Below are 14,754 nucleotides of genomic sequence, written 5' to 3'. Positions count from 1 at the left end.
CTCTGTCACCAGGCTGGAGTGCAGCGGTGCGATCTCGCCTCACTGCAACCTCCGCATCCCAGGTTCAAGTGATTCTTCTGCCTCAGCTTCCTGAGTAGCTGGGACTACACGTGCGTGGCCACCATGCCCAGCTAATTTTTGTATTTTTTAGTAGAGACAGGGTTTCACAATGTTGGCCAGGATGGTCTCAATCTCTTGACTTTGTAATCCACCCGCCTCGGCCTCCCAAAGTGCTGGGATTACAGGCATTAACCACCACGCCCGGCTGCCCAATAAGTGTTTAACGAATAGGGACAGAGGTAAAAGGTGAGCCTTGGGCCGGGCGCGGTGGCTCAAGCCTGTAATCCCAGCACTTTGGGAGGCCGAGACGGGCGGATCACGAGGTCAGGAGATCGAGACCATCCTGGCTAACCCGGTGAAACCCCGTCTCTACTAAAAAATACAAAAAAAAACTAGCCGGGTGAGGTGGCGGGCGCCTGTAGTCCCAGCTACTCAGGAGGCTGAGGCAGGAGAATGGCGTAAACCTGGGAGGCGGAGCTTGCAGTGAGCTGAGATCCGGCCACTGTACTCCAGCCTGGGCGACAGAGCGAGACTCCGTCTCAAAAAAAAAAAAAAAAAAAAAAAAAAAAAAAAAAAAAAAAAAAAAAAAGGTGAGCCTTGGAAGATGCAGAGTTCAGACCCCAGATAATTACAGTAATAAGGGCGCAGGGGCAGGGGAGAGATGTGCTCAGATTTACCCTTTACATAGATAGGCACAGAGTAGGTATGTGCTCATAAATTTTTGCTGAATGAGGGACAGGAATAAGGGAGGGAGGAAAAAGAGACCAGATAGCTGGTCACAGCTCTTCCATGTGTCAATGTGAGTGTGTGTGTGTGTGTGTATGTTTGGGGGGTGTTCCTGTGAATGCCATGGAGGAAAGCTGGCCTAGGGAGTGTCACGGCAGGCATACACAGAGGCTCTGTGAAAGGTGGCAGCAGCGCCAGGGCTGGTGGCTCAGCTAGGAATGGTGTGTGCCCTGGAGTCTGCTGGCCAAGGTTGTGTGGCCTCCTGAGGTTGAGCCTGAGGGTGGAGCAGCACACCAGAGCCAGGGAGCCTGCACAACCCATCTGGGGGTCAGACATGGGGAGAGAGGGGCGGGTCCTCACGCATGAGCCATTCATAAACCTGAGGGCACCAGGCAGATGGGACCAAGGCTGATGTAGCTCATATGGTACTTTTGTGTAAAAGACATGCCCCTTCCTGGAGGCACTTGACTTCCATCTGCTGGGAAACTTGTAATAAATATGTCAATGCAGGGTACCTGGAACATGTGTGGCAGCCCCTTACATATAGAGTCTAAATGCAGTGCACAACCTATGCAACTGTACCTAGAGGCTCTGGGGAGAGGGGCCATCACTGGCAAAGCAGGCACAGGGGCAGATGGAAGGATCAGTTCACTGCATATTGGGCCTTGGAGACATCAGAAACAGGTCCTTAGCTGGGCACAGTGGTTTGTGCCTGTAGTCCCAGCTACTCCGAAGGCTGAGGCCAGAGTATCCCTTGAGCCCAGAAGTTCAAGGCTGTACAGCACTATGATCACTCCTCTTTACAGACACTGCTCTCCAGCCTGGGCAACATAGTGAGACCCAATCTCTTTGAAAAAGGGGATAAAGGAAATAATAACAGGCCCATGGGAATCCCAGCACTTTGGGAGGCTGAGATGGAAGGATTGCTTGAGCCTAGGGGTTCGAGACCAGCCTGGACAACATAGGGCAACACTGTCTCTACAAAAATTTTAAAAAATCGGCTGGGCGCAGGGGCTCACGCCTGTAATCCCAGCACTTTGGGAGACCGAGGCAGGGAGGATCACTTGAGATCAAGAGTTCAAAACTAGCCTGGTGAACATGGTGAAACCCTGTCTCTACTAAAACCACAAAAAATTAGCCGGGCATGGTGGCGGGCACCTGTAATCCCAGCTACTCAGGAGACTGAGGCAGAATTGCTTGAACCCAGGAGGCGGGAGCTGCAGTGAGCCAAGATTGCGCCATTGCACTCCAGCCTGGGCAACAGAGCGAGAATCAGTCTCAAAATAAATAAATAAATATAAAAATAAAAATCAGCTGGGCGTGGTGGCACGCACCTGTAACCCCTGCTAATCGCGAGGCTGAGGCGGGAGGATCGCTGAAGCCCAGGAATTCGAGGCTGTAGTGAGCTATGATCCACTGTCCAGCCTGGGCGAAATTCCATCAGGGAGAAGGGAGAAGAGAAGAAGGGAGAAGGGAGAAGGGAGAAGAAGGGAGAAGGGGCCCACAGAGTGTTGTAAACAGAGGGCATTCATGATCCCTCGAAGAAGGCGGCATCGCAGAGCCCTATTAGGCACCAGGGGGCGGTGCTGAGCTCAGCCCAGGCGCCCAAGTTTTGAGTCTGCGGTAAAGCAGTCCGAGGCCCATTTGCCCAGGGGCTGGAGTCACTCGGGGTTGGAGTCAGGCGCCTGGAAGACCCTCAGCCTGGACGCCAGCTCCCCGCAGACCATTTTCAGCCCCTTCCACGGCCCGTCTCATCCACTGCCAGAAATGGGCACAACTTCCTCTGCTCCTCCAGGAAGCGCCACTCTGCCCTCCCCTTCCCGGACCCTGGGGCCGACCCGGGCTCCCCGTCTGGCCCAGCTCCACCCCACCTCTGCCTTCCCGAGGCTTCTGGCCAGAGGAGAGGCTCTGGGACCCCACGATGGCGGCGTTTCCCTCACTCAAGGCCCTGCTGGCCCCTCAGGTCACCGTTCTGCCCCTCGGGTCACCGTCTAGCCCCCTGCGCCTCTCTGCAAGCGCACCCGCAGTTTTCACGGTGACACTCCCTCCCCTCCGTGCACCCACCCTAGGCTCCGCCCTGTCCCTGCGGCCGTCAGGAAGGACGCAGCCTGGGTCCCGTGCCAGGCCTCTGAGTGTGCGGCCCCTCCCAGCCAGGCCTGGAATGCGGCTGGACCGCGGGGGCGGCCGCTGACACCCGGCGCTCCAGGCAGGCCCAGCACACGGGCAGGTGGCCCCAGCTCGCCCAGGTCTGGGTTTCTTCTAGAAGGAGGGCACAGCTGCCTGCCCTGAGCGCCCTCTCTGCAGTCCAGCTACCAAGCCTAGTGGCTTTATTTCAGACACAGCCTCCAAGCGGCCCTATCCTTTGCCCAAACAGAGATTTGAGACCGGGAGTGGATTTTGTTTTTAAAAATGGGCTGTTGTCCCCCTTTCCTTCCTCATTTTCCTGGAGAGACGACTCTCAGGGCTCCTTGGAGAGGATCTGTCCAAGATCCAGGTTTTGTGTTTTTATTTCCGGGCCATTCTGAAAGCAACCTCCCCTTCTCTCCTCAATAAATACAGGTAGACTCCATGCGAGGACTTGCTTTCATTTTTAAAAAGTGGCCTTGACTTCCTGCTAGCAAGGAAAATAAATAAAATTTAAAGAAAAAAAGGCCGGGCACAGTGGCTCACTCCTGTAATCCCAACACTTTGGGAGGCTGAGACAGGAGATCGAGACCATCCTGGCTAACACGGTGAAACCCTGTCTCTACAAAAAATATAAAAAATTAGCCGGTCCCAGCTAATGGGGAGGCCGAGGCAGGAGAATCGTTTGAACCTAGGAGGTGGAAAAGGTCACGCCACTGCATTCCAGCTGGGCGACAGAGTAATATTCCGCTGGGCGACAGAGTAATATTCCGTCTCAAAAAAAAAAAAGGCCTGGGCGCGGTGGCTCATGCCTGTAATCCCAGCACTTTGGGAGGCCGAGGCAGGTGGATCATGAAGTCAGGAGATCGAGACCATCCTGGCTAACACCACCGTCTTACCCTGTCTCTACTAAAAATACAAAAAATTAGCCAAGCATGGTGGTGGGCACCTGTAGTCCCAGCTACTTGGGAGGCTGAGGCAGGAGAATGGGGTGAACCCAGGAGGAGGAGCTTGCAGTGAGCCGAGATCGAGCCACTGTACTCCAGCCTGGGCAACAGAGCAAGACTCCGTCTCAAAAAAAAAAAAAAAAAAAAAAAATGTGGCCTGGTAGGAGGATCGCTTGAGCCCAGGGGTTTGAGGCTGTAGTGAGCCATGATGGGACCACTGTACTTCAACCTGGGCAACAGAGCAAGACCTTATCTCAAAAAAAAAAAGAAACGTAAGTTCATAATTTAAAACTCACCTCAAGTGATAATCTTGGAGCCTCGGTTTTCTCACCTGTAAAATGGGGATGATAATAATACTACCGATCTTGTAGGGCTGTTATAGGATTAAATGAGTTAACACAGTCAAGTACTTACAACTGTGCCTGGTACACAGTCTACACCCAATAAAATGTTTGATGTTTTTATCTCGCCTTCACATTTGCCCAGAGACAAAGAAGCACACGGATTTGAGATTTCCCAGGACTGGTTTTAATTTGAAAAATCTGATTGGGATCTCTTCCCATATCAGAGAAGGAACAGCCCAAGCTATGACCCCAGGGCCAGGGGATTCAGTCCGCCACCAGACCCTGTCATTCCATCACTAGGGGGTAATCCCAGGCTCCCCCGCAAGCCCTGAGACAGGAGGACGGATGTGAAGTTGCCCAGGACTGGATTCTGTCTCTCCAAAGTGGCCCAAGCCCTGTTCTCTGTACTAGGGAAGCCAGCTGTGTCTTTTCGAGGACAGTTGGTCCAGCCAGCAAGCTCAGTTCAGACACCAGAAAACCATCCCAGCACAAGGGCTCAGCGCCCTGGCCCCGGCGGCCGCTCCAGTGCCTGTGTGCCCACCAGCACGTCCATGAGGTAGTCCAGTTCGGCCTCGTCCAGCTCCGGAGCTTCCTCTTTGCCCGGCCCATCCTCAGGACCTGGTTTGAGGCCCTCTGAGGCTGGTGCCCAAAGTTCATTGTCATACATAGAGGTGTCAATATCCTCAAACAGGCCCTCGAGCCCATCGTCTAGCAGACAGCCAGTGGCTGGGCCCAGCAGGTCCAAGGCACCCAGGCTGGGTGCTGCTCCCCCGATGCTACGGCCTGGTGGCGCCTCATCTGCCAGGGGTTGGGGAGCCTGACTCAGGCCCTCGATGTGGCTGAGGTCCTCCAGGAGGCTGGCCATGGAGGCTGAGAGGGCAGCGTCTGAGCTTGCCAGTAGGTTGTCAGCCACACTGGGGGCAGCAGGTGGGCTGGGCACAGGTGGCAGGGCAGCCGCGGGTGCCATGGATGCCTGGATGCGCCGCAGAGTGTTCACCACCAGCACAAGGTGCCGCAGGTCCGGCTCACTCTGCTGCAGGCTGTGGTGGAGCTTGAGCACCGAGAGGTCAAAGAGGGAGCTAGAGGCCACAGCTGGGGCTGCCTGTGCCACAGATGCGTGGCCAGGATCCAGCCACCAGGCATCGACTGCCAGAGGTTCCTTCTCCTCCTCCTCCTCCCGTTTCCGCTTCAGACCCTTGCTCAGCATCTGCAGAGGGCAGGGAGTTATGGAGTTATAGTCAGTTATAGAAAACAAATGTTAAGTTCAAAGCCTGGATCTGACAGTTGCTACAGGTAGGATCTTGGGCAAGTCACTTAACCTCTCTGTGTCTAGCTTTTCTTAGGGAACTTTAAAGATATAGACAATTTTTATTTAATTGTATATGTATATTTATAGATTTTTTTTTTTTGAGATAGAGTCTCGCTCTGTTGCTCAGGCTGGAGTGCAATGCCGTGATCTCAGCTCACTGCAACCTCTGCCTCACGGGTTCAAGTGCTTCTCGTGCCTCAGCCTCCCCAAAAGCTAGGATTACAGGCGCACACCACCATATCTGGCTAATTTTTATATTTTTAGTAGGGGCGGGGTTTCACCATGTTGGCCAGCCTGGTCTCGACCTCCTGGACCTTAAGTAATCTGCCCACCTCTGGCTCCCAAAGTGCTGGGATTACAGGTGTGAGCCACCACACCCAGCCTACAGACTTTTTAAATTTTTTTTTTTTTTTTCTGAGACAGTCTCTCTCTCTGTCGCCCAGGCTGGAGTGCAGTGGCGCGATCTCCACTCACTGCAAGCTCCGCCTCCTGGGTTCACGCCATTCTCCTGCCTCAGCCTCCCGCGTAGCTGGGACTACAGGCACCCGCCACCACGCCCGGCTAATTTTTGTATTTTTAGTAAAGATGGGGTTTCACCATGTTAGCCAGGATGGTCTCGATATACTGACCTCGTGATCCGCCCATCTCGGCCTCACAAAGTGCTGGGATTACAGGTGTGAGCCACTGCGCCCGGCCTTAAATTTTAAATTTAAGTATATTTATAGACTTTTTTTATCTGAAAAAAGAGATGGGGTCTCACTATATTGCCCAGGCTGGTCTCAAACCCCTGGCCTGAAGCGATCCTCCCCCCTCAGTCAATAAACACTCTTTTTTTCCCCCCTTTTATTTTTTGTAGAGACAAGGTCTCACTATGTTGCCCAGGGTGGTCTCAAACTCCTTGCCTCAAGCCATCCTCCCACCTCAGCCTCCCAAAGTCCTGGGATTACAAGTGTGAGCTGCCAGGCCCTGCCAATAAGCACACTTAATGATAACATTATTATTTCTTCAGTGAACCATGTGGAATGACCAATATTCAACATTTTCCCCTACAAAAGCAGCTGTTTCACATATTATAATAACGTTATAAATAATTATATCTAAGTAAGTTATATTATAAATACTAAACTAGTTTCACATAGTTTAACACTTATTGTCTACTATGACTATGTTTCAAACAGTAAATAAATAAGCAAACACAGGAAATGTACAGAGAATTACAGGAAGACACTAAAAGGTCCTGGAGACCTTTTAGATGATCAGAGAAGGCTCCTGTAAGGAGGTGACATTTGAATGGAGCCCTCAGGCCAGAGAAGTCAGCCATGGGAGACCCTGGGAAAAGCATTCCGGGAGGAGGGAACAACAAAAAAAGGCAAAGAAAAGCCCAGCGGCTGGGGGAATAGGCACAAGCCAGGTCACAGAAAACCACATATGCATTAGTAGGGAGTTTGGATTTTATCCTGAGTGTGGTGGGCAGTCATTAAAGGAATTTGAGCACGGAGGGAATGGGGGTGTGAGCTGATTAGGTTTCCGGAAGATCCCCCCCATGGCTGCTTCCAGGAATACTGTAGGGGGCAAAAAGAGGGGGGATCTGAGACCCACTAGTAGGCTGTACTCGTTTGGGACTGACGATGGTGATGGCCTGGAGCAGGAGCTGGTAGTGGGCATGGAAGGAAGTCGGTCGAGTCAGGATTTCTTTGGGAGGCAGACTAGACAGGGCTTGTCGAGAAATCGTAATCGGCACCGGGGTCAGTCACTGAGATTAAGTTTGAGGGTCCACTCTTTTCTTAGAGTGGCGGGGGTAGGGCTGGATGGAGTTTTGGACCCCTGGCGCTACCTACTTTTTTGGGCCAGGAAGACTTTAGAGTCCAGTTCCGGGACCCTGCCTAGCAAGATTTTAAGAGTGGACCACCACACTACTCAAAACTGGGTCTTCGTCCCCTTCCCCGCAGTCCGGGGAGTCCGGAACCGCAGGAATTCCGCCCCCACCCCCGACTCCGCCCCCGAGTCCCGGCGCCCCCTGGCGGTGCCCAGGCCGGCTTTCCCCTGGGGATTCTGGCCCCTCTGACCCCAGAACCCCTTCTACTGCCCCTCTTCCCGGCTGTGATTCCTGCAGGCCTCCCGGCGCCGTGCGAGCCGGGACCCTAGGCGGGCTGTTCTCTGCGCCCGGCCTCCGCTCGCTTCCGGCAGTGGAGGCGGCTCCTCCCGAAGCGGCGGCGGCGGGGGCGGGTGAGTCACGCAGCCGGAGCCAAGGAGCCGGCGCCTCCGCCCCCTTCTCGGACTGCGGCGTGATTCACCCGGCCCGGCCGGGGTAGAAAGCACGTAGAGGCCCGTGCGTCTCGATCCCGGGCAGCCCCGGCGGGAACCTGTCGGACCCAGGGATCGAACTCCGTGAAGGACCCGGCCGCTGATACCCCTTTTCTTCCCAGGCCCCTTCATTTACATACCCTGCTCACTAGCGGCCAATCAGAACGAAGAGGTAGCCACCCACAACCAATCAGGAAACGGCAGCGGCAGCATCGCTTGCTCGCTCTCCAGCAACCGGCGCCTGGGTCGCGAGACGCAGCTCTGACTTCGGCTCACGACTCCAGACTCCTAACTACCCTTAGCGACCGCCCACTCTCGTGGCTGCCCCGCCCTCCGCCCCAGGGATTGGCCCTCGACGGTGACGGGCGGAGCCTGTAAAGGGCGGATTCTGAAGGAGGGGCTTCTGGGCGCATGCCCGGGCAGCTGCGCGAGTGAGGGGTGGAAAGAGGTGGCTTTTTACTCTGGGGGACGGTGGCAAGTGGGGGCTTTGCCTCTCAAAGTACGAGCCCCTCACAACTACCCATGCACCTGCCAAACCCGGCAATTAAGCTTCTTACACATCCACCCCCGGCAGGGGTCTACACTACAGATAAGCCCAGGTTCAAATTCCGACTCCGGATTCCCCACTCACTCGATGCGTGACCTTGGAAAAATGATCAACCTCTATAAGCTACACAAAATTAAATGGGGATTTTCTTGCCTACCTCTTGACAAGAAAGTTTAAATAGGATCGTATCTATAAGAACACAATACCACACTCAAGCAATGCTGGACAGTTGGACTTAATTGTGGTTAAGGGCGGGAGTGAGGTGGGAGTGCGGAATCACATCCCGGGCTCCATTCCCTAAGCAGCTGTGTGACCTGAGGCAAGTGTTTTAATCCCTTCGGGTCTTTTTTTTAAAATGAGAGAAAATAGCCCCTAGTTTAGAGGATTGTTTTAAGGATTAAATAAAACAATTCATGCAAAATCCTCAGAGTGGGGTGCAATGTGTTTTGTGCTTTTTTTCATTTTATTTATTTATTTATTTATTTATTTATTTATTTGAGACAGATTCTCACTCCGTCGCCCAGGCTGGAGTGCAGTGGCACGATCTCAGTTCACTGTAACCTCCGCCTCCCAGGTTCAAGCAATTATCCTGCCTCAGCCTCCTGAGTAGCTGGGACTACAGGCGTGTGCCACCACGCCCGGCTAATTTTTGTATTTTTAGTAGAGATGGGTTTTCACCACGTTGGCCAGGCAGGTCTCAAATTCCTCACCTCAGGTGATCCGCCCTCCTTGGCCTCGCAGAGTACTGGGATTACAGGCGTAAGATACCGCGCCCAGCTGCCTTTTTTATTTTTTCTTTACTTTTTATTTTATTTTATTTTGTTTTTGAGACAGGGTCTCGCTCTGTCACCCAGATTGGAGTGTAGGGGTGCCATCTCAACTCACTACAGCCTAGACCTCCCGAGTTCAAGCCATCCTCCTGCCTCAGACCCCCAAGCAGCTGGGACTACAGGTACATGCCACCCTGCCTGGTTAGCGACATGTTTCTTTGTTAGCAGTAATAGCTGTTGTAATAAGATAAGCTTTTAGTTCAAGGTGAATAGATATGCAGGATGGGGCTAGAGGTAGACAGGGTATAATACTCCTCCCTTGGCTGGATGCAGTGGCTCACACCTGAATACTCTCTCACCTAGATTTAATTGATAGTTGTTGGCCAGGCAACAACTGTAAAGGCAGGAGGGTCACTTGAGTCCAGGAGTTCAAGATCAGCCTGGGCAACATAGTGAGATCTCCTCACTACAAAAAAATTTAAGAATTAACCAGGCGTGGGCTGGGTGTGGTGGCTCACGCCTGTAATCCCAGCACTTTGGGAGACGGAGGTGGGCGGATCACGAGGTCGGGAGTTTGAGACCAGCCTGGCCAACATGCTGAAACCCTGTCTCTACTAAAAATACAAAAAATTAGCCAGGCGAGGTGGCAGGCACCTGTAATCCCAGCTACTCAAGAGGCTGAAGCAGAAGAATCGCTTGAACCCAGGAGGCGGAGGTTGCAGTGATCCGAGACAGCACCACTGCACTGCAGACTGGGCAACAGAGCAAGACTCTGTCTCAAAAAAAAAAAAAAAAAAAAGAATTAGCCAGGCGTGGTAGCATGTTCTTGTGGTCCCAGCTGCTGGGGGGGCTGAGGTGGGAGGATTCCTTGAGACCAGGAGGTCAAGGCTGCAGTGAGCCATGTTCATGCCACTGCACTCTAGTCTGGGTAACAGAACAAGACCCTGTATCAAAAAAAAAGAAAGAAAGAAAAAGTAATAGTTGGCTACATTGTGTGAAGTTGCCTTTATCTACATATGTATATATATTGTTTCTTTTGCTAAACCTTTGGAGGGTAAGTTGCAAGCATCTTGATATTCTACCCTTAACAGCTCAGCAGGCATCTCTTAAGAATAAGGACATTAGGCCAGGCGCGGTGGCTCAAGCCTGTAATCCCAGCACTTTGGGAGGCCGAGATGGGCGGATCACGAGGTCAGGAGATCGAGACCATCCTGGCTAACACGGTGAAACCCCGTCTCTACTAAAAAACACAAAAAACTAGCCGGGCGAGGTGGCGGGCGCCTGTAGTCCCAGCTACTCGGGAGGCTGAGGCAGGAGAATGGCGTAAACCCGGGAGGCAGAGCTTGCAGTGAGCTGAGATCCGGCCACTGCACTCCAGCCTGGGAGACAGAGCGAGACTCCGTCTCTAAAAAAAAAAAAAAAAAAAAAGAATAAGGACATTAGGCCCTGTGCTTTGGCTCACACCTGTAATCCCAGCACTTTGGGAGGCCGAGGCCAGTAGATCACCGGAGGTCAGGAGTTCGAGACCAGCCTTACCAATATGATGAAACCCCGTCTCTACTAAAAATACAAAAATTAGCTGGGCATGGTGGCATGTGCCTGTAATCCCAGCTACTGAGGAGGCTGAGACAGGAGAATCGCTTGAACCTGGGAGGCGTAGGTTGCAGTGAGCTGAGATCGCATCATTGCACTCCAGCCTGGGCAACAAGAGGAAAACTCCATCTCAGAAAAAAAAAAAAAAAAAAAAAAAAAGAATAAGGATATTTATGTACAAGCCACAAAAAATACTATTTCACATCTAATAGAATCAAGAGTTACACAATATCACCTAATATCTAGTCTATATTCAACTCTCTCCAACTGACCCAAGAATGTCCTTTATAGTTGCTTTCTTTTCTCCAAAATCAGAATCCAATGAAGGCTCACATGCTAATTTGGTTGTAATGAAATGAAGAAATTACATACTGTATTTTATTCTCGAATATTCCCCCACCAAAATCCTTTTTTTTTTTTTTTTTTTTTGAGACAAAGTCTCAATCTGTCGCCCAGGCTGAGTGCAGTGGCGCGATCTTGGCTCATTGCAACCTCCACCTCCCAGGTTAAAGTGATTCTCCTGCCTCAGCCTCCTGAGTAGCTGGGATTACAGGTGTGTGCCACCACGCCTGGCTAATTTTTTTTGTATTTTCAGTAGAGACAGGATTATGCCATGTTGGCCAGGCTGGTCTCAAACTCCTGACCTCAGGTGATCTGCCCGCTTTGGCCTCCCAAAATGCTGGGATTACAGGCATGAGCCACCACACTCAGCCCCAAATCATTTTTTATGTTTTCTTGACATCGAATTTCTGGCAAAACAGCCTAGTCATGCTGCATAGTGTCCCACATTCTGGATTTGTCTGACTGTGTTTAATTTGTTCCTCTCTTTTTCCAATAAGCTGGAGGTTGGGTCTAGAGGCCTGGTGAGATTCTCCTTATGCAGTGAACAGGTAGACTCCACAGGGTATGTCCTAATCCTTATTAATCACTTCCTAATCCTAATGCATTATAGTAGGTGGCACCCAGTGTCAGGATGTCCCACCATTGGTAATGCAGAGTTTCATCACATGATTAAGATTGTGAGGGTTTGGCCAGCTGCAGTGGCTCACGCCTGTAATCCCAATACTTTGGGAGGCCGAGGCGGGTGGATCACGAGGTCAGGAGTTCAAGACCAGCCTGGCCAACATGGTGAAACCCTGTCTTTACTAAAAATACAAAAATTAGCCAGGCATGGTGGTGCGCGCCTGTAGTCCCAGCTATTCATGAGGCTGAGGCAGGAGAATTGTTTGAATCCAGGAGGCAGAGGTTGCAGTGAGTCGAGATCATGCCACTGCACTCCAGCCTGGATGATGGAGCGAGACTCTGTCCAAAAAAAAAAAAAGATTGTGAGGGGTACATCATAAAATACATTTATCCTTTCTAGTTAGCAAATAACCTTTGGGATGATGCTTTAGAGCCTGTCAAGTGCCAAGGCAGGAGCTTGAGCTCAGGAGTTTTTTTTTTCTGAGATGGAGTCTCACTCTGTCGCCCAGGCTGGAGTGTAATGGCGTAGTCTTGGCTCAGTGCAACCTCTGCCTCCCAGGTTCAAGCAATTCTCCTGCCTCAGCCTCCTGAATAGATAGGACTACGGGCGCATGCCACTATGCCTGGCTAATTTTTGTATGTTTAGTAGAGATACGGTTTCACCATGTTGGCCAGGCTGGTCTCAAACTCCTGACCTCAGGCAATCTGCCTGCCCTGGCCTCCCAAAGTGCTGGGATTACAGGCGTGAGACACCATGCCTGGCCTTTTTAAAATTTTTTTGAGATGAAGTCTCTCTGTCACCCAGGCTGGAGTGCAATGGCACAATCTCAGCTCACTGCAACCTCTGCCTCCCATGCTAAACGATTCTCCTGCCTCAGCCTCCTGAGTAGCTGGGATTATGGGCATGCACCACCATGCCTGGCTAATTTTTGTATTTTTAGTAGAGACGGAGTTTCAGCATGTTGGCCAGGCTGGTATCGAACTCCTGACCTCAGGTGATCCGCCCACCTCAACCTCCCAAAGTGCTGGGATTACAGGCGTGAGCCACTGTGCCTGGCCAGAGCCCAGGAGTTTGAGACTAGCCTAGGCAACACAGCAAGACCCAATCTCCACAAAATACTGTGTGTGTGTGTTTTTTTTTTTTTTTTTTTTTTAAAGACAGAGTCTTGCTCTGTCGCCCAGGCTGGAGTGCAGTGGCGCAATCTTGGCTCACTGCAAGCTCTGCCTCTCGGGTTCACGCCATTCTCCTGCCTCAGCCTTCCAAGTAGCTGGGACTACAGGAGCCCACACCACTCCCGGCTAATTTTTTTGTATTTTTTAGTAGAGATGGGGTTTCATTGTGTTAGCCAGGATGGTCTCGATCTCCTGACCTCGTCATCTGCCTGCCTCAGCCTCCCAAAGTGCTGGGATTACAAGCGTGAGCCACCGCGCCCGGCCAAAATACTGGTTTTTTGTTTTTGTTTTTTGTTTGTTTTTGAGATGGAGTCTTGCTCTGTTGCCAGGCTGGAGTGCAGTGGCACTATCTACAGAATACTGTTTTTAAAAACTTTTGCTAGCATGGTGGCATGCACCTGCAGTCCCAGCTTCTTGGGAGGCTGAGGTGGGTCACTTGAGCCCAGGAGTTTGAGGCTGCAGTGAGCCATGATTGCACTAGTGCATGCCAGCCTGGGCAACAAAGTAAGACCCCCAAAAGATCCTGTTTTCTACTAACTTTTCACCCAATGGTTTGAGCATTCATTGATAATTGGTGCCTGAATGAACTACTGTAGTTAGCATTTTTGTGAACTAACTTTGGCCAGGAGCTTTATTCAAAACTAAAAGCTCTTCCCACAGCTCCGGAATTAACAAATGAGCTACTTGAAGAAGGTAAGTCTCATTGTCAGTTTATGGGATGATTATTTTTTCACTCTTGTTGCCCAGGCTAGAGTGCAATGGTGTGGTCTTGGCTCACCACAGCCTCTGCCTCCCAGGTTTAAGCGATTGTCCTGCCTCAGCCTCCCGAGTAGCTGGGATTACAGGCATGCGCCACCACACCCGACTAATTCTGTATTTTTAGTAGAGACGGGGTTTCTCCATGTTGGTCAGGCTGGGCTTGAACTTCCGACCTTAGGTGATCTGCCTGCCTGGGCCTCCCAAAGTGCTGGAATTACAGGCGTGAGCCACCATGCCCAGTCCACGCCTGGCTAATTCTTTTTTTTTTTTTGAGACGGCGTCTGGCTCTGTCGCCCAGGCTGGAGCGCAGTGGCCGGATCTCAGCTCATTGCAAGCTCCGCCTCCCGGGTTTACGCCATTCTCCTGCCTCAGCCTCCCGAGTAGCTGGGACTACAGGCGCCTGACACCTCGCCCGGCCAGTTTTTTGTATTTTTTTAGTAGAGACGGGGTTTCACCGTGTTAGCCAGGATGGTCTCGATCTCCTGACCTCGTGATCCGCCTGTCTCTCGGCCTCCCAAAGTGCTGGGATTACAGGCTTGAGCCACCGCGCCCGGCCCACCTGGCTAATTCTTAAATTTTTTTTTGTAGTGACGAGACCTCACTATATTGCCCGGGCTGATCTTGAACTGCTGGACTCAAGTGACCATCCTGCCTTGGCCTCCCAAAGTACTGGGATTACAGTTGTTCCCTGGCCAACAACTATCAAATAAACCTAGGTAAGATAGTATTCAGATGCTCAGAATACTTTTTTTCCCCATCGTTTCTATGTGCTTGAATTTTTTATAATAAAATTAAGGTAAGATGCTAATTAAAACCAGGCCCCTGCTAGGCAAATTTACATTTTCTGCCCTCCAGAATCCATTTTTACGGCTGGCAAAAAGGAGGCCTGGACCTGGAGTCTCCCAGTGGCTCACTCCAGCATACACTGAAGGAAAGGGAAAAAGCTCAGAGTATTGGCTCATGCCTGTAGTTCCAGCTGCTTCAGAGGCTAAGGTGGGAGGATGGCTTGAACCTGGAAGACAGAGGTTGCAGTGAGCCAGAATCAGGCTGCTGCACTCCATCCTGGGCGACAGAGCAAGATTCTGTCAAAAAACAAAAAAAAAAAAACAAGAACAAGAACTCAGAGGAATCATCT

The 14,754-nt window shown here is 51.5% G+C and overlaps 1 protein-coding gene across 1 annotated transcript; it reads right to left on the bottom strand.

Annotated features, from left to right (window-relative positions):
* Positions 1–4,362: 4,362 nt before the first annotated feature.
* Positions 4,363–8,110, bottom strand: SERTAD1 (SERTA domain containing 1). The gene is made up of 2 exons (XM_010380848.2): positions 7,955–8,110; positions 4,363–5,408 (listed from the first exon to the last, which is right to left on the bottom strand). Exon 2 carries the CDS (start codon positions 5,406–5,408, stop codon positions 4,698–4,700), a length of 711 nt encoding a protein of 236 aa, XP_010379150.1. The 5' UTR covers positions 7,955–8,110; the 3' UTR covers positions 4,363–4,697.
* Between the last annotated feature and the right edge of the window lie 6,644 nt (positions 8,111–14,754).

Source organism: Rhinopithecus roxellana, chromosome 12 (assembly GCF_007565055.1).
Source record: "Rhinopithecus roxellana isolate Shanxi Qingling chromosome 12, ASM756505v1, whole genome shotgun sequence".
Taxonomy (NCBI): Eukaryota; Metazoa; Chordata; class Mammalia; order Primates; family Cercopithecidae; genus Rhinopithecus; species Rhinopithecus roxellana.
The sequence above is the reverse complement of the archived record's forward strand: the minus strand, read 5'-3'. Positions and strand labels throughout refer to the sequence as shown.

Excerpts from the sequence above, each read along its gene's own strand:
- SERTAD1 (XM_010380848.2), bottom strand. The coding sequence starts at position 5,408 with ATGCTGAGCAAGGGTCTGAAGCGGAAACGGGAGGAGGAGGAGGAGAAG.